At 40.2% G+C, this 22,995-nt stretch overlaps 1 protein-coding gene across 1 annotated transcript in view; it reads right to left on the reverse strand.

The window, feature by feature from the left end:
• The window catches only part of ext1b (exostosin glycosyltransferase 1b), a 65,740-nt gene extending 46,555 nt beyond the window's left edge, over positions 1–19,185 (reverse strand). The window contains exon 1 of the mRNA XM_043217410.1: positions 17,265–19,185. Coding sequence (XP_043073345.1) covers positions 17,265–18,205 — 941 coding nt within the window. The 5' untranslated portion in view covers positions 18,206–19,185. The remainder of the gene's footprint in view (positions 1–17,264) is intronic.
• Between the last annotated feature and the right edge of the window lie 3,810 nt (positions 19,186–22,995).

The following is a 22,995-nucleotide window of genomic DNA, read 5'->3' on the forward strand; positions in this document are numbered from 1 at the left end:
CCTTAGGGCCCTGTGAAACTCAATACACCGCATGAACCACACTACATACAGTACACAAACCTCACACGTTCTCTTAAATCACTTCAACAATGGACCGAACAGATGTCAGCAGTTCTCTAAAGTTAAGTGCATCTGTGATAAAAATCCACAGGACAACATTTTGTAACATTTATTTTCCCCTGAAGACGACTTACAATGTTTCTTCCACTGCTACTGGCTTTGCACATCCGTTTTGACATTTGGATATAAACAGGAGTTTTTTGTTTTTTTTGTGTGTGTGCTACTGTACCTTTAAGATTTGTTAAAAAAAACAAAAAAAAAAAAACTGTTATGATTGGCTAACTTCCAACATGCCAACGGTAGCCCACATCAATTTTGGCAAAGTCGATGATTTCTAAATAGTTGTTGATATGCAAACATGGACAATCACAAATTAGATCTGCTCATGATTCAATTCTGAAGATAGTGAGACTGGGGTGAAAAAAAATAAAAACATTTTTTTTAAAATACGACAAAGGGAGAAGATGAAAAAGAGGATTTGGTGATATCAGCTAAAAAGGAAAATCTTTTTAGGAGGTAGACAACTACATAATGTAAAAAAAAAAACCCAACAAACAAATAAATTAATTTGTAAACTAAAGAGCAAGTGAAGTCCAAGATATATCCCTATTTAAACCTATGAGAGAACTCCTAAGGTCTTCACTGACGCCCATCCAATTGTTATGTACGTCTGCTTCTCAAAATCCTTCCCAATGCACATCACATCGCATCCGCACACAGAGCATGCTCATCCACAGTCCATTCAGCTCGGTGACAAATCAGAGTACATCCACCAGCTATTCAACACAGCCGCTAAAAAAAAAAAAAAAAAAAAATAGGAAAAAAAAATGCGAGGCCATTCAAATGTCATTCAGTGCAAAGAGACTCGGTCATTTACATATCTACAGCTCTTTACATAAAGATGCCCATCAAGGCCCTTTGAGCTTTGCTTCCCCCCCCCCTCAGGATCCAAACATGGTGGGTTTCCTCTAATGGTTCTGCTACAACAAAATGAGATAAAGTGACTACACAAGGTCGATGTACAAAAATGTCAACCGTGTTTTATTCAGACAGCGGGTTATGGAAGTATGAGAGGTGCAATCTGAAGGACGAAAGAGGAGTTCACAAGGTGAGAGGACAGAAAGGCCAGGCTTTCTTTAGAAGTCCGTGAGAGAAATAAAAATGGAAATGGTAAACCTACTGAACAAAAACTGATAAAACACTTACCTTGGAATAAAATGACTACAGCGCATTTCTACTTTTAGAAACGTGACCACACACACACACAAACTAATCTAAAAGACAAGGTCTGGCCTTTGCCATGTTTGTGCTTTACAGCAGAGGAGATGTCCAACAGCACCAGGGACATTTCCAAAGGCATAGGGGTCACTGCCGTCGTCTTTGTGTGTGCAGCACTGTGTGGACCAGACACACACATCCACAGGGGGCTGAGAGCCTTAACGACATGCAGACAGCCTCATGCCTGGTGATCAGCCAAAGGACAAGCATACACAACTGCCACCACTGTGACCACAAACCAAAAATACTTCAGACACCTGAACAGATTTGCACTGCCTGTGTTTGGTACACAGCCAAACTACTTCATGTTCCAAAAGCAGCAAAAATTAAGTTATTTTTGTAATATTATGTCTGGAGTGTTTCTCGTGGTCTCATTTTGCAATTATGGTCCCACTGCTGCACCAAAATAAAAACTTAGGACTACATCTGGATGGGTAATAAAAAATAAATAAATAAAATCTGCTTTTTTTCTGCCTCCAAGTCAGACAAGTACTTACTTAACATCTAGCCAATCCACAACAGAAAATATACAACAATTTGGCAGCTATAAGCTCATAAACACTTTTTCTGGAAGATGATACACATTTAATGCAAAACATTATTTATTGGCTATGAAAAAAAAAACAAAACAAAACAAAAAAATTACTAAAACTTGAAAATGGAAATTTCATGAAATACAAACTGTGCTGTCCATCTTGATCTAGTCTGTACCGGATCAGCTGGGAATTTCCCACAGAGCAAGCAAGCAATCCGATCACAGCATCCGAGAGAAATAAAACAATCTGTTTGGATTTCCTCCATCTTTGTAGGCAGGAACCAAGCGAGGGAAGGGAGAAAAGAGAGGGAAATTGTGCTAGCAGGCTGATGAAAGGAAGAGGTGGAGCAGGACTGATTTTCAATATCCCTAACTCAACTAAGACCTGAAAACCGACTGCTTTCTGCTCGCGCGTATACAAAACCACACAGTGACACGCACTCATAAGGATGCTAATCTTTACCTGATCTCGTGGGATTTGCCGTAATACCTGCAGAGCGACAAACACACTTCACACAACGTGACCCCCCTCTTTCCCCCAAACTTCTCTGTGCAACAGCTCTTAATGAGGCACTGTGGGACTGGAATTCTCGTTGCACAGACCCCGGTCCCCTGATTCTGCTCAGACACCTACCTGCATGTTCGCCAGATGGGCTACAGAGCGATTGTGGGCAGAACCCTGAGATATCATGCACCGTGTGAAACAGAATAACTTTACCACCCGAGTCAAATGCTTTAATAATTGTGGAAAAATAGTTGAAAGCAGAATTCCTAAAATTAACAAACAAGGTAAACCTTTTTGGGCAGGTTTCCCAAACCCAGATTAAGCACAGTCCTAGATTAAATTGTAGCGCAAATAACGATTTTGGCAAGAAAATCTTTTATAATGCAATGTTGCACTTGTAGCTGCGTGTGGGAAACCAATTGTCAAGCGTAACAAAACTGGGAGCCTTAAAGTTGCTTGAGTATAAACATTAACAGCCACATAACCACAAGAGATCTTAACACAGCATAATGTAAAATGCTTGCTAAAAATTTTATTTTTTTTTAGGATTGTGTCAACCCCTTTGCCAAATATGAAACATTTTGGTCCCCGGGAAGTTTACAAGAGAGGCCATCTAAATGACTGCAGTGACCTTTTATTGACCACCGAGCATTGATAAGATTGTTTTCTCCCAGAGGGTTGAAATTTAATTAAAAAATCTGAAGCATCACTTCCTCTCCTTGGTGTTACAATGTTCCCTAGAGGAAAACAGAACTAGCTCAGTCACCGTGAGTCATTATGCACAGTACCCATCTTCACTTCCTAAAACTTGAATTCCAAAAAATTGAATCATATTTGCAAAATCAATAAGAGCACAGTCAAAGTTCAATGAATTGCCTTTTTAAAGGGCAAAAACTGTTTTTGGAACGGGGAACGAATGACAGCGCAGCCATATCAAAAATTTGTTTTGCCACACTGCTTTAATTTAGCTTCTTAAATGATGGTTTACCTGATTTTTAAATTAGCTCAATTTTAAAGAACTCATGATGATTGACAGTGACAATCATAGCAACATTTCGGTGTCCTACGGTTGTTAACAAGAAACATGGCTGAAAACACTAACTCCAGTTGGTGCTAGTTATTTTTGCTGACTTAACATCTGGATTCAAAGATGTAACTCCTTAATGACTTTTACCAGATTACTAATTTTTAAATTAAAAAAAAACAACGAGAAAAAAACAACAACAAAAAATAAAATAAAATTATAACCATAGCAACATTTAAGTCAAACTAATTTGCTAGCCGTTTAAAATATTTGGCTATTATATTTGTACTAAAATTAGACCCCAGAAATGCAGCTTTGACTTGTTTATCAGACTACTTTGTTATCATTGTCAACCGTTAAGAAGTCTTTGAATTTAACAATGGCAACACTTTATGTCCTTCAGCTTGATTACCGCTGATGCTAATTAATAGTCAACCTTTTTGGCACTACCCATTTTTGAAACCAAACTAACATTAGTACAGCACTGTATATATGTTTAAAGTGAAGACCCGATAACTGCATTGCATAGCTGTAGTGAACTGGTGGTGAAGTGTTAAGGCTTTTTTCACAAGGTCCTTAAAAGGACACGGCTAAGAATTTGTGCACTTCACCGGTTCTCACCTAGTTCTTCTTTCTCTGGTTTGCTTAGGATTAAGGCTGAGACATGGCTTCCATTTCCAGAGAGAGAGCAGATGGATCTCCCAGCACTGTGACAGACAGTTCAGCTCTGGGAATCACAGACAGTGGTATTGGCAGTGATTTGGAGAAGGATAGCTTAATGGGCACGTAGCAATAAGGGGGAAAAGCATCTCCCCTACTCTTTCTCCCTTGCCCCACCTCCAAGAATCTACAGCCTGCCAAGAGCTCTTCACAACACAATGCAGCAAATAAAGTCCAGAGGCTAAGAAAGGCCTGCTGAGGGCTTTTTCCCCTTCTTTTTTTTCTGGAAGCACACAGCTTTTGTACTCGGATCCAGGGGGAGGGCACAACGGCAGTGCCTTGGCATTGCAAATCTGTTCCTGGGCATTGATGGACGTTGCTGTGCTGGAACGTTCCCGCACAGTAGCTCGATCTCTGTAGAGTCGGCACAATTGCCTCTCCTTTCTGTGAGGTTGGGCCCTTCATTTCCTTTCATTAAAGCCCCCGGTTGAAAACGTTAATAAAGGCAGTGTCTAATTACAGAAGCACGTCTCCACAGCTCTATAGAAAATCATCAGGCTAATGCCATTTTCCCCCATTCTGTTTTTGCTTTGAGCTTGATTGATTTTTCTGGAGAGCTGGATTGGTTTTGTTCTTGCTCTCTCTGTAATGGCAAATGCAGAAACTCTGGAGGTGGGTGGAAGGACCAAGTCCTTCCTGAAAGATTCTGAATCACTTGTATTTGGCAACTGCGATGATGGACGCTGGCCAAACTGTCTGCGACTGGGGACTTGTGAAACCAATTTGTACATGATGACATGCAGATGCCTTTTGTAGAGGTTCTGATTAAAAAAAAAAAATTGGGGCATAAGATCGTTTGCCTAGTTGCTTTGCCTTTTCTATATTTTCTTAACAGTGAAGCCGAGGCTACATTGCTCTACTTCCCAGCTATTGCCTTGCTTGCTGTTTATTTTAAGTGAAGGTTCCTTTTAAACAAATTCTGCTGACTTGGCTTTTCTTTCCCGCTGACAAGATTCACAGGATAAATGGGGCCCCAGATGAGGTGTTGCTCACAGCAGCTGCCCAACAGACGTCTAACTAGCATATGTCCAGGACCGCACGTCTTCGTCTTGTATCTCTCAGGGTCACAAGCAATGCTGCCCCAGATCCAGTCGACGGAGCACCTACAATAACCATAGTGCAACTCACTCATGTGCTAAATTACAGTCACAAATGGTCTCCTTCCACCTTTGAGCCTGACAATTTCTTCCCGCCATTCAGCTTTTCACCAGCGGTCCTGGGCTTTTCCTGGAACATAATTGTATTCGGTGAGCCAGCCTGCTGAAAAAGGGACATTTAAAGGTAGACAAGGAAAAAAGGTGAAAGGAAAACCTTTAGCAGTTCTGACAATGTTATTAGAAGAGCAAGTGTTGAACTTCAGTTCTCCTCTCGTGTCTCCTATAATGAAGTTCTCCAGGTCGCCACGTACTTTCCCCAGGAGTACACAGTGCCATAATTAAAGTTCTCTCCTCCAATCCCAGACACAGCAGAGGTTTGGGTCCTTTCCCAGGTGCTCTGACTTTCCCAGTGGAATGTGATGGGTGGGCGTCAATGCTTTTGCTGAATAACGCCCTTGAGGCAAAACCCAGCCATGGCCCTCCAGTTCACAGAGGACACTCAGACGCTGAAAGAAAGCCCACCATACTTCCCCGAGAGGGTAAGAGCCACCTCAGAGGCTGTGCAGTCTGCCGAGTAAGTTGACCTGAGTGTGATCTGATCTCCTCTTGCAGTCGTGCATGATTTACGGCTGTGCCCAGGGCACTAGAGGTACTGAAAAAGCCGTAAAGTCTATCATCTGCAATCAGAAAGCGACTTACTGGGTAACTAATGGCAGAAATTAGCATAGTATAAAGTCACCTTTATTATTTAGGGGTGTTTGCTGATTTCTCTCCAGTCTTTTTTCATATGCATCTCCGCCTATGTATTAATTGAACCATAATTTATTGAACAATGGTGTGCTATTATTTAAAGTCATGCAAAAAAATGGGAACTTTTTAGCACCAGGTGTTTTTTATGGCACAGTTTGAACTGATTCTATAGGAGCATCAAGCTACTGACACCCTCAACAAGCTGGATGATTGACACCGCAAAAATCACTACCGTAGTTATGATAAGGACAAGTAGGCCCTGTCAGTCATTGCCAGACAGAAGACCACAGCAGTCAGATGTCTGAAGGCAACATGTTTACAGCCACTACAAAAACCACAGTGCCACATTAAGACAAAGCAGAAAGAGAATTTTAAAGCCCTAACATTTCTTACCGCATTGCAAAAATTGCAGGAGCAACCACTGTCAAAATGGCTGACAGGAGCATATTACAGAATCCTTTCAGTCCAAAAAAGTTTTCCATTTCTGCATCAGTTGCTTAGTGACTATAGTGACTTTATCAAGTGACATGAGACATTTCTTTAGAAAAGTGAGAAGATACTTCTAATTCACTGAATCTGTCGCTTTACTCTTGAGAATAACGTAACAAAAAAAAAAAAAAAAAAAAATCAATAAAGCACACTGTTAAATAAGATTTACTCTAGTGGTGAATTGACAACAGTGGTGAAAATTTAATGAAGCTCTAAGCAAAACTTCACACAATATGGCAAACAAGCCTAGATGTGTGAAAAAAATCTCACACGCAAACCTTTAAAGAAAAGGGTTTTTGAACAATTCTGCATTAAACAATGACAGAACCACATGGGAAAGCCTTATAACCCTACTAGAGTTCAAAAACAAAAGAAAAAAGTTTTGTTAAATGTAGAGCAACTAATGAATATTGTTATAATTGAATAACTGATGATTATTTTGTTAGATTTGATGCACTCCAAATTCTGTTGTTTTATTGATTCTATGTAAATGTATGAAGGTAGGACACACACACACACACACACGTACGTAAAAACCTAACTGCACCCCCAAAAACACTTAAAAAAAAAAAAAAAAAAATTAAGACTTAAGATTTACAAAAAGTGATCCAAGACAAATGGAGAGTGTCAGACTCCTGATCTCTTCATCTACCAGAATGGGAAAGAAAGGTCAAAGTGGTGACGAAAGAAATGACTTTTTATTTCTGGCCGAGACAGACGACTGGTACATGACCTTATCAAGTGCTCTTCCTCAAAGAATTAGTGTCATATCTAAAGACTGAATCAGCTCAGGTTTTTTTTTTTTTTTTTTTTTTTTTTTTTTTTTTTTTAAATCTCTGCAACAAAAAGGTTAATCCAAGAGGCAATTATCTTTATTGGGCTTGGCCATCCATTAGTGTGCACAAAATCAATTAAATCAATAGCCCGTTTTCAGCTCCATCAACAAGCTTCTAATAGGGTCAACTGTACGAGAGACTTACATCGAAAGGGTTTCAGTAGCTAGAGCGATCTTGGCTAATGACATTTACTTAAATACTAGAGAGGGTGGAAAGCTCCTCTGCAGCGGACGGTTAATGTTTAAGGAGGAGAGCTACACAATAAAAGACATCTGCATCTTGAGCTCTTAGGGTATAAAGCTTGATACTCTACATTAGACGCGGCTGAATAATAAATGTCTGAATGCTGCTGCTGCTTTAATAATCAGAAGGAAAACCTCAGTTCCTCCAGATACCAGAGTGAATTCAAACACTGTCCATTGTTTTGTGATACTGAAGGCAAAAGAGAGGCCACATGTGTGGATGAAAGACAGAGTGGACATGCTCGACAAAATTGCAAGAAAAAAAAATATGAATAAAACACAGGTGCTGAATAATTCATTCTGTATTGCTGCCTAGGTTCCACATGAATGCCCACAGCAACTTATGCTCTAGTCCGAAAGCACCAGGGAACCAAACGGCTGGAGTACATCAGAAAACCAGAGGGAAACATGGGGTACAGAAAGACGGTACACCAAAAAAAAATACTGAGTTGGGTAACCATATAAACCACTTAAAGTGGCAAACACTCTCCAAGTCAGCCCACACACAAGCTAGAGAAAGCTGGAAGCCCTGACCACATATACCTCAGCATTTGTTTCCGATGAAGATGGGAAGGAATACAAGGAAGCATAAAAGCTAAGTAAACAATTACAGCATTCAAGGGTTAGGCCAGTTCAGTCTCAGTGGTGGAGGAGATGTTCATGCGCTAAAAGCATACTATAAAAAAAACGTCAAAGTCTGACGCCCAACCATGATTGATTGATTATTTTTTCTTCTTGGTCTTATTGAAGAACCTATGCTCTAGAAGTAAAATTCTTGTTTTGCTGCGAATCAACTGGCATAAAGTCTTTTCCCGATATCGTGTCAATGCTACAGTGGCAACTACCTTAAAAACGCACTTTTTCTAGCTATTCTGTGGGGAAACATTTCAATGGCTGCACCCATCGTCACCGCAAGCGCAAGAGAAAGGGGGAAGAACAGAGATGCAACATGCGGTAGACTTTCAGCAAAGGCGGCATTTTTCTCTTTGATGCGGTGAATGATGCTCAACCAGACAGAGAGCAAAGAAGATGCAGGTTAAAAATAAGTCACTGAATACAAAAAAAAAAACTTTTTTCAGAAAAAAAAAAATATGCATTCCCTCCATCACATAGCAGATGAAACGATCCCGGAGAGCCCTATCAGACAGCTCACCCAGAGCTTATGTTAAAGAGCCCTTTTTCTTTAAGGCAGCCAACGACAAAGAAAGTCACAGATCAAATTCTGCCTGACGGGAAGCTGAAAGCAGCGCTGGACTAAATAAGGTTACACATTAGAAGTTTGGAAACCTGGAAGAGACAAACAAGAAGCTATACTTTGCAATCCCTGTGAACATGTGAGATTGCCTGGTTTGACATTGCTGTTTGTCTTGGACAACCGCTGAACAAATACGAACAAGTGCGTGTTGTGCCACATGCTCAAAACTTGCTTTCAAACTACGTGCGGATAGTTGTGATGGTAATAGCACAGTTCTGATAGCATTTAGCCCACCGATATTATACTCATTAGTGACCTTGCCCTCGCACCTCTAGTGAAAAATAAAATCACAAAGGAACATTAATCTGGACTGGAAATTACTCCACTTTTCAGACAGTCAAGGTCAGGCTGACCAAACCATACAAGAATGTAGAATTACCATATGGCTGGTATTCTATATTGTACCTGATACATTAACATTTATAGCAAAGAAGAATAATGTACTGAAGCTGTATAACAAATAAATGCTTTTAATGAATGAGATAACAGTAACAGTAATATACAAGGGCAATTTTAGGTGACCGTAGAAATACTATTATGTCTCCAAGTCATTTTCAGGGAAACACTAAGTGAGTACTAGAAATAAACTAAGGTTAATATAGGCTGGGTTCCAAAAAAAAGGGAGATAAATGACAAGAGAATTAATTATATATGTGTAAGAGCCTATCATTCTTGTAATTCTACCCATGTGTAATCACTTTAAAGCCATACAGAAATATCATACATATTTTTTTTCTATTTGATTTCATGTAAAATATGGGTAAAATATATTCAAAGAGACGCACAAAACCGATAACAACATTTATAATGACAATAATTAATCAGCAGGCAATTTTTTTTTATACTTTTCATATTTTTTAGCACCATAGAACAAGTAAACAATCCATTTGCACACCTGAAATATTTCTGGAAAAAGCTTAATATTAAACCCTGCGTAGTTCTTAAAAGATCCTCAAATGAAAGTCCTGATCCATTCGAAAAGACCTCTGAACTACTTTCCAATCCTTGACATCAAATTATTTATAGAACATGAAAAATTATTATAATTAAAGGCTACAACCACTGACACAAACAAAAAAATAAGATCCTTCAATGTCATTTATGTGAAAATTGATTATCACTTCAAGGCCCTTTTATCTTTTTTCTTCTTTCATTTTCACGTCATTTTACGAAGTAGCATCAGAGTGGGGAAGTCCAAGCTGAACTCTACCCTACATTCTCTATAAACGTTCATACGAGTCTTATCTTACGAGACCTTGGAGTAAGTAATAATTAAACCATTACTTCCAGTGAAAAAAAACAAACATCAATAACGGTGTTAAACCAAAGCTTGTCAACACTACGCTAGGGTGTTATGGCTGGTTTTTAACTTTGTATTGTGGTTGCTAGGGTGCTGATTAATGACCCAGATTAAAAAGAATCATTTCCTCTGTCAAATGTCCATGAGATTTTTACAGTTTTATCATTCATTACTAAATGAACATCTTATAGTGGTTAACAGGTGCATCTGTCCTGTGATACAGTAGGAGTCAATGGGGTGTAAACCAACACTACAGTTAAATATTTTTAAAAAGAGTTTAATACTTTTATTCAATAGCAATAACTTTCGGTAACACTTTAGAATAGGGAACACATCCACCATTACTACGGCTGTTCGCCTCAAATTCCTAATTTGTTGAATAATAATAATAATAATAATAATAATAATAATAATAATAATAATAAATAATAATAGGTAAGATAATTGTTAAAATGTAAATATTGGGTAGGATTAGGGATGTAGAAAAGGGTCATAAAGAATAAGGGATTAATATGTGACCCTGGACCACAAAACCAGCATTAAGTTGCTGGGTTATATTTGTAGTAGTATATAAAAAACAAACAAAAACAAAAAAACAAACAAAAACAAAAAAACAAATACATTGTATGGGTCACAATTATCAAATTTTCTTTTATGGCAAAAATAATCAGGATATGAAACAAAGGTCATGTTTCACAAAGTTTCATTTTGTAAATTTCCTACTATAAATATATATAAAAACTTATTTGCAATATTCTAGTAATATGCATGATAAGTTAAGAGAACCCCAAAATAAAGTGCCAGCCCATTTTCAACTTTAATAACAATAAGAAAAATAACCAAATCAGTATTTACTGTATTTTTTTAATTTTATTTTGGTGAACACAAGATTTAAAAAAATAAAATAAAAAAACAGTTTGCATAAACATCCCTTGTTCTGTAAAAAAAAAAAAAAAAAAAAAAAAAAAAAATATATATATATATATATATATATATATATATATATATATATATATATATATATATATATATATATATATATATATATATATATATATATATACACACACACTTTCCATTGTCACACCTCACAAATCTAGCAAATCAAAGTCTTTTTTTTTTTTTTTTTTTTTTTACATAGGCTGCATTCAGCTTGGCCAGATGCCACCTGCATCCCCCTCTTTTCTACAACAGTGACGGCTCAGGCACTGAACCATGAAGTATCATGGAAGCCCACAAACAAGAGTCGCCAGAGTCTCTGTGCGCCCTTTTGTTTGATGCCTTCCAGAATTCAAAAGCTATGGCAGAAATCAGGCTTGTCTCACTGTTGTGAATCTGAGTTCTGAGGGGGAAAAACATGGGAAGTCTGAAGGGGGGGAGGGGGAAGTTGTTTCAGAGCTTTTGGCAGAGGAAGGGGGTTCCTGTGGGGGATGAGAAGGGGCCGTGGTGTCAACAAGGCACAGGCTGCGAAAGAATCTGAGCAAACTTTCGCACAAAGGAGCCCCTCAGCGCCCGGGGGCAAGAGAGACGTTTGACTGGAGAGGTAGTCAAATCAAACCATAAAACGGTTTGGGCGAGAGCCATTAGATCAGCTAGCACTTAAACAAAACGCTTTTTCTATAGCAGCCCCCCACTGTCCTATACGGTCTCCCACTAGACTTGCATGTATGACACACAAAAAGAAAAATGTCTGCAAAGAATTTAAGCGATCCCTCTTCAAATTCCTCAGGAAAGACCAATGAAAAATGTTTGTTTTCATTTCCCGTGGTAATGAAACGGCCAAACAGTGAGAGCTTTGTTTCAAAACGGCCAACATTTAGTGTGATGGAGTCCACGATATGACTCTAATAAAAAGGCAACAATCGCCAATTACCCTGAAGCTGTAAAAAGGCCCTAACCTTCTGGGAGAGGGCAGGCTTTGATGATCCAGAGTAAAAGAGGGCGAGAGAGGGAGAAATCCACGTCTTGAAAGCAGATATAACTTGGGCTACAACGATATTTAATTGTTTAAGCAGAAATGCTGACTATGCCTAGATGAAGACTGAATGATCTAGACAAAAACCTACTGTTATAATTGAGCATATAAACAAACCAATACTTTAGGGTCAAACATATGAATCTGAGGGGGATCAAACGTTCCTCGCAGCAGTGAAAAAACACTTCTTTAGGAACATCTTGCGCACACAAATGTACAACAATACACTCTGCAGTAGGATAATAGGCCTGAATCTCCAGCTTCCTTCATGCTTTCATCTGCAACAGTGCGCAAAAGAAAGACGAGCGCTTGCTCCAGAGAATAAACAAACCTCACATAATGCTTTAATATCATCTGTATCATCTCTGAGAGTCAATGCAGCGCTAAAAGTCAGCACTGAAGAGAAATCCATTCAGCGTAAATGTATTTACAGTCAAGAAGTCATTCTTAACATTGTTATATGATCTGACATCTTTTCAAAATCATCTAAAACTGCTACGGAAAAAAATAAAATAATCATTGCTATGGCTATACAGCATTTAACAGCACTAAACGACACCTGTGCCTCCAAACATCTGACTGCTGTAGACATGTTTTCATACGTCCCAAAATGAGTGCGAAGCTGAATCTGACAACTCTGGTATCGAGGAAGGCTGGATTGCTTCTTTTAGCACGTAATTAGCATGCAAACTGCTGTGTTAGGTTGTGAGGATGATCTACAGACGGCAAAAACCACAGCGGTGGTGGAAGACTTTCTCCCTTGAGAGCTGGATTAAATGGCCATGGCTAATACTTGTGGCTAATGGTCACGAGGGAGAACGGCATCCTCAGGGCCTATCATCCACCACCTCTGCACTTACGTCACAATTTCAGCTGCCAGACGAGCCATCAAATGTCTCAACACTTGAAATAAAATAAATAAACATGCTATGCGATTAAAACCACTGGCTCATCCTTCATCGTCCATATCATTTAAAGGTTGATAGTTACTTTTGAGCAAGGATAAAATAAATTAAAGCAATGAATCTATAATGTTCTTTTGTACTTTTTATTTATTAAAGAATCCTCTTTGTGGAAAAAAAAAAACAAAAATACTGATAAACACTAATAATATATAATGTTTCTTGAGCACCAGATGAATCGTAGGCTGGAGCAAAAGCTGCAGAATATTCAGAACTGACATTAAAATAATAAATGATATTGTAAAAGAATATGTACAGAAAACATTTTAAACTAATAATATATTTCACAATTTTACTCTTTAGTTTTTATTAAATAAAATGCAGCCTTGTTCGCGCAACACTGAAAAATGACAAATCTTATTGAACCTACATTTGTATGTTTGACAATAAAGAAAATCATTAAAATCTTAAATCAGGAAGTGTTTATGAACATTCTTTTAAAAAGCAAGATGTAAATATGCCCTTCAAAAAAGACATATCTTCCCAGAGATCCCACTCAACTGCGAACCAATCAATGATCTGCTCTGCAAATTCCTTTGAGAAGATGTGTGTTCTTGGCGGAGCATGGAGAGGAAATGAAAGATGCTTTTCCAATTCTAAATCCCACTTATTAATTCATACTCTTCAAGAGCTCATTGACAGGCTTTGGATAAAAAGAATCTTTTTGCGTCTTGTTTTCTCAATTACTGCCAGTTCTATCGCTATGGCTTGTATTAGCTTTTAACATGCAGAATTTAACTTCAAAGCTTGCTAGTTTTTCCCCCCCCCAGAGTCAGTTGTAGTTACCCTTAGTAATAATTGACTCGCACCAGTTTAGACTGTCATTTCTGTAACCGCCTGGTGGTCTTTCTCTGTGGCCTGAGGGAGTGCTCCTGTGGTAATCCCACTGAAAGTGGGTCAATGAGTCGGGGGACAGAGCTCCCAGACAGGGATGGACAAACCGGGGGGGGTGGTGACCACCCACACGAACACACACTAAAAACATGGGTCAAAAATGTACAAACCCCAACCCCCTCCCCAAAAACCTCACCCTGGTCAACAAAACAAAAAAAAAAAAATGACAGAAAAAAAGAAAATCTTCAAAGCTCGTCTATGAAGGAAACGTTTTCAAACCATACACAGACACACAAATTACCTCCTCGCTTTAACGTGCAATTTATCCAATGCTGTGATCAGATAAAGCCAGCCTTAGCCCAAGCACATTATGCGCAGAAATATATAATCAACCAACAGTAATTAAGCAGAACTCTATTCGGGCTAATTACCTCGCATTAGCATTTGTCACACAAGCTCGGGCCACTACTTTATCTGACTGAGGTGAGATCATGAAAAATTCATGATTTATTAATGTGACAACAGAAACAAATAACAGAAACAGTGGGAAAGAGCAGAGGGGAGTGCCTCGTATTAAAAGAAATTAAACTACGGTATTCGCTACAGACCGTTCAAGACGCTAAAGCAATTTCATCCTATTTATGTATAAATGCAAGTACAGCACTGAAATGTATTGCACGTGCACTGGCACAAGGCAATCAATCAACTAGAGGTGGGGAATCTAGTTTGTTTTTATTTTTCCAATGTGTTCTTGGAATGATTGAATCCCGTGTCTGAGGGCAGGAATAAGAGATGTTAAATGTGGTCCTTGCAGCGTCCTTGAGTAGCCCGTGTAGCAAAAGGCTCACAGAACAGTTAATAAAGTCTGAGAAATCTGGTTAGGTATTAAAGAAGGGAAAAAACACAGAGTTATTACAGATATCACAAGGGGGGGAGAAAAAATGTTGACATTGCAAATATCACCGTTCCATATCTATGCAGTGACTCATTTTCCAGGAAACAAGATTTATACAATTTAAAAGAACCGAAAAGAGAGAAAAAAAAAGTTTTAGAGTCTTATACCAGACCGAATATCGTTTGCAGCATGGGGATTTGAAATCATTTCCTTCATCTGTATCAGATCAATGTGACAACTTCCACAAATCACATCGAGGCAGATTGGATTTCCTCCACTCTTCCAGCTGGGGCAGTGACCAGCGCTGTGCTTTGTGACACAGTACTGAATGAATCTATTGTTTAATAACGCTTGGCACTGCTGAGTTATTCCAGCTTGGTAAATTCCAAACCGTGGCATGGAGGAATTTCCATCTCGGGGCCAAGTCTCAGCTACGAGTCTGGCAGGCTCGCTGTCAGACCACCGGTGCCTGAAGCCATTCAGACGCAAGCAGTTTTAAAAGCTGGACTAAAAGGTGAATCTGCAAAGAGGCTTGGGTAATTAATATGGACGTACGAGCGTAATCTACGTAACCGGAGACTGCCAGAGAAACGTGGTGAATACCAACCTACCAAACAGACACCAAAAAAGAGTTTTTTGCAGACCCTTGTCAGCCAGGTCATTTTTGCATGGCTCAGCTTGCTCGTGCTCCAAACAGCTGCTCAGCCTACACACACACACACACACACACACACACACACACACACACACTCTTACACCCCAATTAACAGCACCACATCCTGCTGAGAAGCACCTCAGCAGCATCATGGGAGGGAGAAACATGCCAAAAATATCTGCACACCGACCAACATTAGTGCCATGACTAACCAGGAGTGGGCTAGAGCGGGAGGAAGAGCGCTGACTACCTCTAGGTGCTGAGTCTGAAATCCCATTAATGAGCACTCAGGCTGTTTTGAAGTGATATGCGCCAGGTAATTACTCTCACAACGTACAGTGAAATTATCAGCGAATTCTAACGGTCTGCAATTCAGGGTGCTTGACTATGTAATCCATTCACTTTTAGAAAATGTGCAACAGATCAGCAAAGTGAAAAGTGGATTATTGATTAACTTCTATCTGTTTAATCAGAAATCAAGCTTGTATAAAGACCGGCGGGGGGTAACGGCCAGAGTGAAGGATCTGCTTTGCGAGCGTGTTAACATTTCAGGGCAAAAAAAAGATTCCAATTACAGTTTATTTACAGTGGGTCGGCTTACTAATTATGCGAGGTCATGCGGCCGCTCTCTCTGTTGAGAGAGCGTTATATTTCAAGCATACGGGACGTGTTCGAACGCATCCAGATTAGGGCGAAATTCCCATGGTTGATGCATTTTAAATTCAGTGAAATTCAGACGAGGTGAATAAAAACTGAAGGATTGCAGCTCGCTACCGTACCTGGGAACGCGCCTTCCGTGTCAATGGCTTTCTAAAGCAATGAAAGTGTTTCATAATGTGGTGTAAAAACACATACCCGGGGAGCCCTGCTCGTCTCCGTGGCACATGGAGCACCGATTCAAAAATATTCGAGATGACACAACTCACTGAAACAGCCCTCATAAAAATGGCACATTGCTGGGCAAATTGGACGGCGTGACGCATCACAAAACATCTTTGAAGTGGTTTGCATTAAAGTCCAACTCATATTCTGTGTTGCTGTAATCACACCAGCAAGGAAACATAATTACGACACTCCACAAAACGATTAAACATCAAGTAGTATTCATGTAATTAGACTGCAAACATAAACAATAAAGTAAACTGTGACCCATTCGCAACTTAAAGACACCAGAACTTAAGTCAGACTTCACCACGGACACCAGAGTTTCTTAAAATGAAACACTTTACCTAGTTTGAACGTTCTTCTAAATAAAACCACAGGTTAAGGCCATGCGTGACTGACCCTAGGTTAAGCAAGGTTTCGAAACTGTAATTTCGAAAGCGGTTTCGCTCCGCGTTTAACCTTGAAATCCCTCTTCCGACCAATTCCGCGAGGCGACGTCGGTCGCATTGAGTCGTTTAGCAACAGACATCCAATCAATCGCCTCGGTGTTTGCCTAATTAGATATTCACGGCCTTTGTAAAGTTGCAGACGCTTTCGCGCGCCGAAGGAAGCTCGAAAAAAAAACGACGAGGATGATTTTGAACAGGTAAGTTATTAAAAACTGAGAGCGATAACGTTGATCGGACGTCGGCTTACAGCTGGATGCAGAGGCTGCAGCACGTGACTCACGCGCCGCGCAGCCTCTTAATCGAATTAACTTCACGAACACATTAACAAACAAAAAAAAATTAGGGAAAATGTTGAACGCTCGCTAACCCATGATATATGCACGAAGAAGGACAGCAGCACATTTTTGTCATTTTGACAGCTGTGGTTGAGAAGGTGGCGTGTAGGCTGCGCGTGTGAAAAATGTAAATTTAGACACGACGAACAGCGCGATCAGATAAGAATAAGTTCGAGAACTCACTTGTCATACTCGGCGTTGTCTTTGTCACATCGCGCGTCCTTGTGTTTCTGCCAGTCTTTGCCGTGTTTGCAGGTGGTGAGGAGAACTACATCCTCCGCGTTATGAACGTGATACAAGGCATTCCTCGTGTCCGAGCCGATGCCGGTCAAATAGCGTTTCCCCTTAAATACCAACATATACTTTCTAAAAGGTGGAATGGTGTTGTATTTCAAGTAGCCCCTGTCCCCACCGGTCCTTGGGTGCTCCTTGGAGAACAAGGGAATGGATACGTCGAAGTTGGGTCTGAAGTTCTCCGTGCTGATGCTCGCTTTGGCCAGCATGGCCTGTCCGATGTCGAAGCCCAAATCTTCCGTGTAGTCGGGCCACGTGCCCGAATACAAATTAAATATGAGGTGATTTCTACCATTGTTCCACAGGGGCAAGCTCTGCACCTTGGTTTTGAGATTGTGCACGTACTGTGGCGACAACTGATCTCGGTCGAGGGTGTCCAAGCTCAGGACGAAGAGACACGCTTGACCAGGGTCCGAAGTGTAAAACCTAGAGCCCTCGATGGTGGCTAAAATGTTCTGGTAACTTTCCGAGATCTTCTCGCCCTTCTGCTGCGGATACACGTACACTTTGAATCCGTTTCTCTGACATAAAGAGAAGTCGAAGCAGGATTGCATGCGGCACCTTTTGCCTTTGTAAACGCTCGAGTTAACGTCTCTCTTCTGCCTGGGCGATATGTGCACGTTATATTCCTCCGTGTCCGAATGGTCCCACGGGCTGAAGTGTTGTAAGGGATCCGAGAAGTGTGGCCACGGCTGCTCGGGACGATTATATCCATGCCGGCTCCTGGACCCCGTGCCCGCCGGACCCGGGACCCCTCCTCCAAAGTAAAAGAGCAGAACTAGAAAGGCGCCAGTCAAGAGCGAGATCAGATATCGTTTTTTGGCCTGCATGTGTCCTGAAGGCCAGATCGCGATGTTTGCAAATAAATCTCAAGCGGTTGGAAGTTTGTCTCTCAGCACCACCTCCTCCAGCTATAGTACTGCTCCGCCATCTTCCAGCCTGCGAGGATTTACAACTCACGTCTTCCCTCTTCAGATTCCGATCACCGAACAGCAAGCGATTGATCCAGAGCATGTGGGCGATTTTACATCGGGTTCCGCGCTCTCCCTCGTCTGTCTAGTCGCAACATTTCACAGGGCAGTAACGGTAACAGTGAGCGTACCTGTTAAGATCATCGTAAACGCGCGACCAGGTATGCTTACTCGCCGACTTAGTTTTTTCCCCCCGCGGCGGAGTGATGAAAACGCGGCGTTTGTTGACAGGACACGCGCTAGACAAACGCGTCGCACGGTCCGACTCGCGCCGTGGAGTTGCGGCGGCACTGACTCATGGAGTTCGTCTTCGGAGAGCAGCGGGTCCCACTGGAAAAGATGGAAAGTCGTTAATAATACAACGACCGAGGTTTATCTCCGTTGTCGCGGCGTTTCCGAACCACACGTCCAGACTAAACTAAAGCCCGCCGCTCGCTGAGTAACTCCATTCACCTCCGAAACAGTAATATAGACGGGGCAGTTCACCGGAACGACGGTAACCTTACGAATCCCTGCATTTCTCTTATCCCTGCGCTCTCCGTGGACCTTCACACACGCGAGAAGTAGATTTCCTCTTCATCGGGACACCGGCTCTGGAAAGCGCCGTTTGCCTTTTGGCGAAAACACGCGGACAGTGCGCGAGTTTCACGGGATGTTTCCTTAACAAATAAAATCAGTTCCTTGATCCGCGAGCCCAATCACCTATTGCTCAGTTGTTCCGATTGTTACTCTGTTACATTCCAATCCCGACACGACGCCAGTGTGCGTGACGTCCCATCACGGTGCGCCGCGTGTTTTCATTGGACAGGAGAACCGGATGGGGCGGGGCGTCGTCAGCACCCATTCATTCCCAGTGCCGAGCATCTGACTGAATGTGGATGGACTTCTAACCACTCTAACCACTGCACATTAAAAATTGACAAACTTTAATATAGATGTTTTCTTTTAACTCGGCTTTCACTGAATAATTTTGCTGTATAATAGCATTTTTACGCCACAGCAAGATTTGTTCCTCTAAACGTAGATAGACGATCATATATATTGAATTAAAACACAAATACGTTTTTTTGTGGAAGGGCGGTGGGAGGGGCGGGATTATTTTTCCTTATATTTTTCTCTAGTTTCTCTCTTCTCATAATAATAATAATAATAATAATACTTCTTAATTTATTTGTTTATTTTTTTGTTTTATTTGTCTTAATTTATTTCATTGATTTCTGTTATTATTATAGTGATGATGATGTTATTAAACTATAAATAAATAAATGCTGGCATGGCAATAATATAAAAGTGTAGTACTTGAAACAGACAACAGAGCCAATAAAAACAGGCTAATGAAATAAAGAAAGTGAAATTAATGGAAACATTAAAAACAGGGCAGGTAGATAAACAAATAAAACAATGCAGGCATAATAATGAAAATTACATGTATTCCTTTAGCAAATGCTTTCATCCTAAGTGGCTTATAATGACTTATAATTAATGCACATACAATATATGCTATTTATAAATATAAAGTATTACCACAGAGAGTAATGGATCAGCCAGCATGGTAATAAATGATCATAACTTGTTGATATGATGGTGTACTTCTCACTGTCCCCAGCTTAATGGAAAGTTTTTCTCAGAAAAATCTCTCGGTTATGATAATTAATTATTAAAAAAAATAACAATTGATCATCAATCACCAACCCCTTTTTGTAACTACCGCTATCGCTGAACAAATAATTTATTTGTTGTTTATTTAACCAATAATTGAAAGAAGAGTGCGGGATTACCCAAGGGATTTGCTTTTGTATCTAACAGAAGATAAGAAGCCCAGCTCTTATAGCACTTCCTCTTCCCAAAGCCTCTCCCAGCTTGTGATAAAAAGCCCCAAATTTGGGCCGCTGTAAACAAATACCCGTGTCTGGATGGGGTAAGCCGCGAGTTCAGAGAGTTCTAAGCCCTGGGAAAGACAAAACACCCTTTGAGAGTCCTCTACCCTCCACTGTTCCAAGATCTGATAAAGCTGCTTGAGATGATGTAACACACTGCATTCCCTGAGTATTCTGGGTAGGGCCGGGGCACAGTGATATGAAGACACTACACAGGTGAATGTTATAAGACCACAAAAGAAACACCTAATAAAAGGGATATGGAACGCAGATCCAAACACACAACGAAGCCAACATCAACTGTACTGAAAGATTAATGCCTTTCTAAGAGGATAGCTATAAATCATGTGAGTGAAAAAAAAAATCAATAACTCAGACTGTGCTGGGAAATGTTTCTTACGCCACTGAGAACACGGAAAACTGATGATTTCTAAAGGCACATATTTCAGAAATTTTGAATCAATTGAATTAAATTCATTTTAATACACGCATTTGTCTTCTAAAATGTAACAGAGAAGCGGTCTATATGTTTTAGTGCGATGTGTCACGGCTGTGTTTTGTTGATGTCTCACATTGTTCATGCTTGTACGCTCTATTGTATTTTTTTATCTCACCAAAACCAAACAAGCACAGCTGTTTAACTGCAATGCTATGGCTGTGCTTCCAGGGGATGTTAATATGTTAAGATCCTGCTCTCTCCCCACAGCGAGAGCTGGAGTGCTGAGGAGCCGACAACATTTAAAGAATCAAGCGGCGCTCCGTGACTAACACAGACATAGCCATTGAGTAGGTGTGGATTCTGAAGTCCTGCTCCTCTTGTTTAACTCTCTCTGGTGCCCTCCAGGCAAATGAATCTTTAGGAGGAAAAAAAAAAGAAGAAGAAGAAGAAGCAAAAACAAAACTGGCACACGGCGTCTTAAAGCATGAGTGTGAGTGTGGGATGGCTAGATACCTCCTCGTTGCTTTATTTATTTAAAATGACCTTTCCGTACTGGAACGGAGTACGCTCTTGGCAATGTTAAGGTTTAAATGTTGGAAGATGTAGGAGGGGAGAGCAGCAGAAACCAAACCCAAGAGGAAAAGGAGAGAGAGAGAGTCAAATCGCAAGGAAAAAAAAAGTGACTCTAGGGAGAGCAAGGCAGTAAATGAAGCAGAACAGGTTAGATGTGTTGATAGGTTTTTGTCCTCATTAAAAAAAGCCAAGTTCTTGACTTCTGAACCCCTTCATTTGTATTCTGTGGCAATTTATTCTGTACAGATTCGGACTGGAGAATTGGGTTAGATCGCGGCGGTGAAATGAGAGTTTCTTTGCTAAACTCCGGCAGAGGATCCTTCACATTTGGCTCTGTTTTCAACTCAGATGATTAGAAGAGAGGGAAAGGGAGAGAAAGCAAAAGCGGAGAAAGAACGATGCCCGGCGGAACAGCGGTGTGCTTCAGCTTTCAAAATGAGTCGTGAAAAATTGCCATTAATTAAACGACAACATAAACAAAACCGCTTAATAAAAATATGTTTAATTGCAATGCATGCAGGTTCGTAGCCTCGTAATAATTTAGATTATTATTTAGGTCGAGTGTGTAATTTGGGAAAAGTGCTAAATTAAAGATCGTTTTTCAGTCGGAAAAACAGATAGTCCTGCACCAAACTCATGTTATTGGCTCAGACAATGTTGCTATGAAAAATGAAAATTCAGTTATTATTTACTGACTCTGTTGTTGTTCTTGGATCACAAAAGCTGAACTGTTTATGCAGGAAACGGTGTCCAGCATAAAGCCTTAAACATTTATACAACATCACTGAAATATTCCACACAATGTCCACATTTTCTGAAAGAATAATATAAAACTAAACTTCATCATTCAGAAAAAAAAACTAACTTTGGCAGTTGGCATTCTGTGCACGACTACGCTTTTTATTGAGTTTGTATTAGTGTAGCAAAAAAAACCCAAAATACCTCTGGACTGGACAGAAGAGCAAATAAGGTTTGAGCAAATAATGACCGAATTTTAATTTTGAGATGAACTGTTCCTTTAAGATGCTCAAACAGAACAATATTTTCCTAGCACCGGAGCCACAATGTTTCTTTTCAGCTAAATCAACCTACTAATGGTTTATTTACAGTTGTCTCTGCGTATTATGCGGGGTCTGGTGGAAATATTTTAATATCAACAAAAAAACGACACACTTCACCTTCAAATGAACTTTCGAAAACACTAAAAGACGATCACGACTACGAAAGACTCTGTGAACAGTCGCATAACTAAAAAGGTGCACTTTTTCTTATGCTTTCCCTTCCATTTGAATCTAAAATGCTGAAAATAAAGTTCATGTCATAGTAAACCTGTGATTTTGCCGAGGCAAAGAATGAAACATTTGAATAATTTCAGCACAGCATGCCCTCACACACACACACACACATTTACACTCTCTTTGATGACCTGCAGTGAGAATGTTAATGCATTACCTCCTCAGGCTGAGATCAGAGCAGGCTTTCCTCACCCCCTTTGAACTTCCTTTTGTTTTCTCTCCCAGTCATCAGGGTTCCCAGCCACAGAACAGGAAAAGTTATCTGGATGGATGCCCTGTCAGTGAGGGATCCTCAGATCTTCCTGTGCATGCATTCACACACTTTTTTGGCTCGGCCCTTCCTGCATATTACCTAGTTCTGTCAGGGTATATATGTGAGAACAGTTTATATTTGGGATTTCTTACATTCCTTACGGTTTAGTACACACAGCTCAAAATTGAGATGATTGGAATGTCATAAAATCT

The sequence above is a fragment of the Puntigrus tetrazona genome, chromosome 19 (assembly GCF_018831695.1).
Source record: "Puntigrus tetrazona isolate hp1 chromosome 19, ASM1883169v1, whole genome shotgun sequence".
NCBI lineage: Eukaryota > Metazoa > Chordata > Actinopteri > Cypriniformes > Cyprinidae > Puntigrus > Puntigrus tetrazona.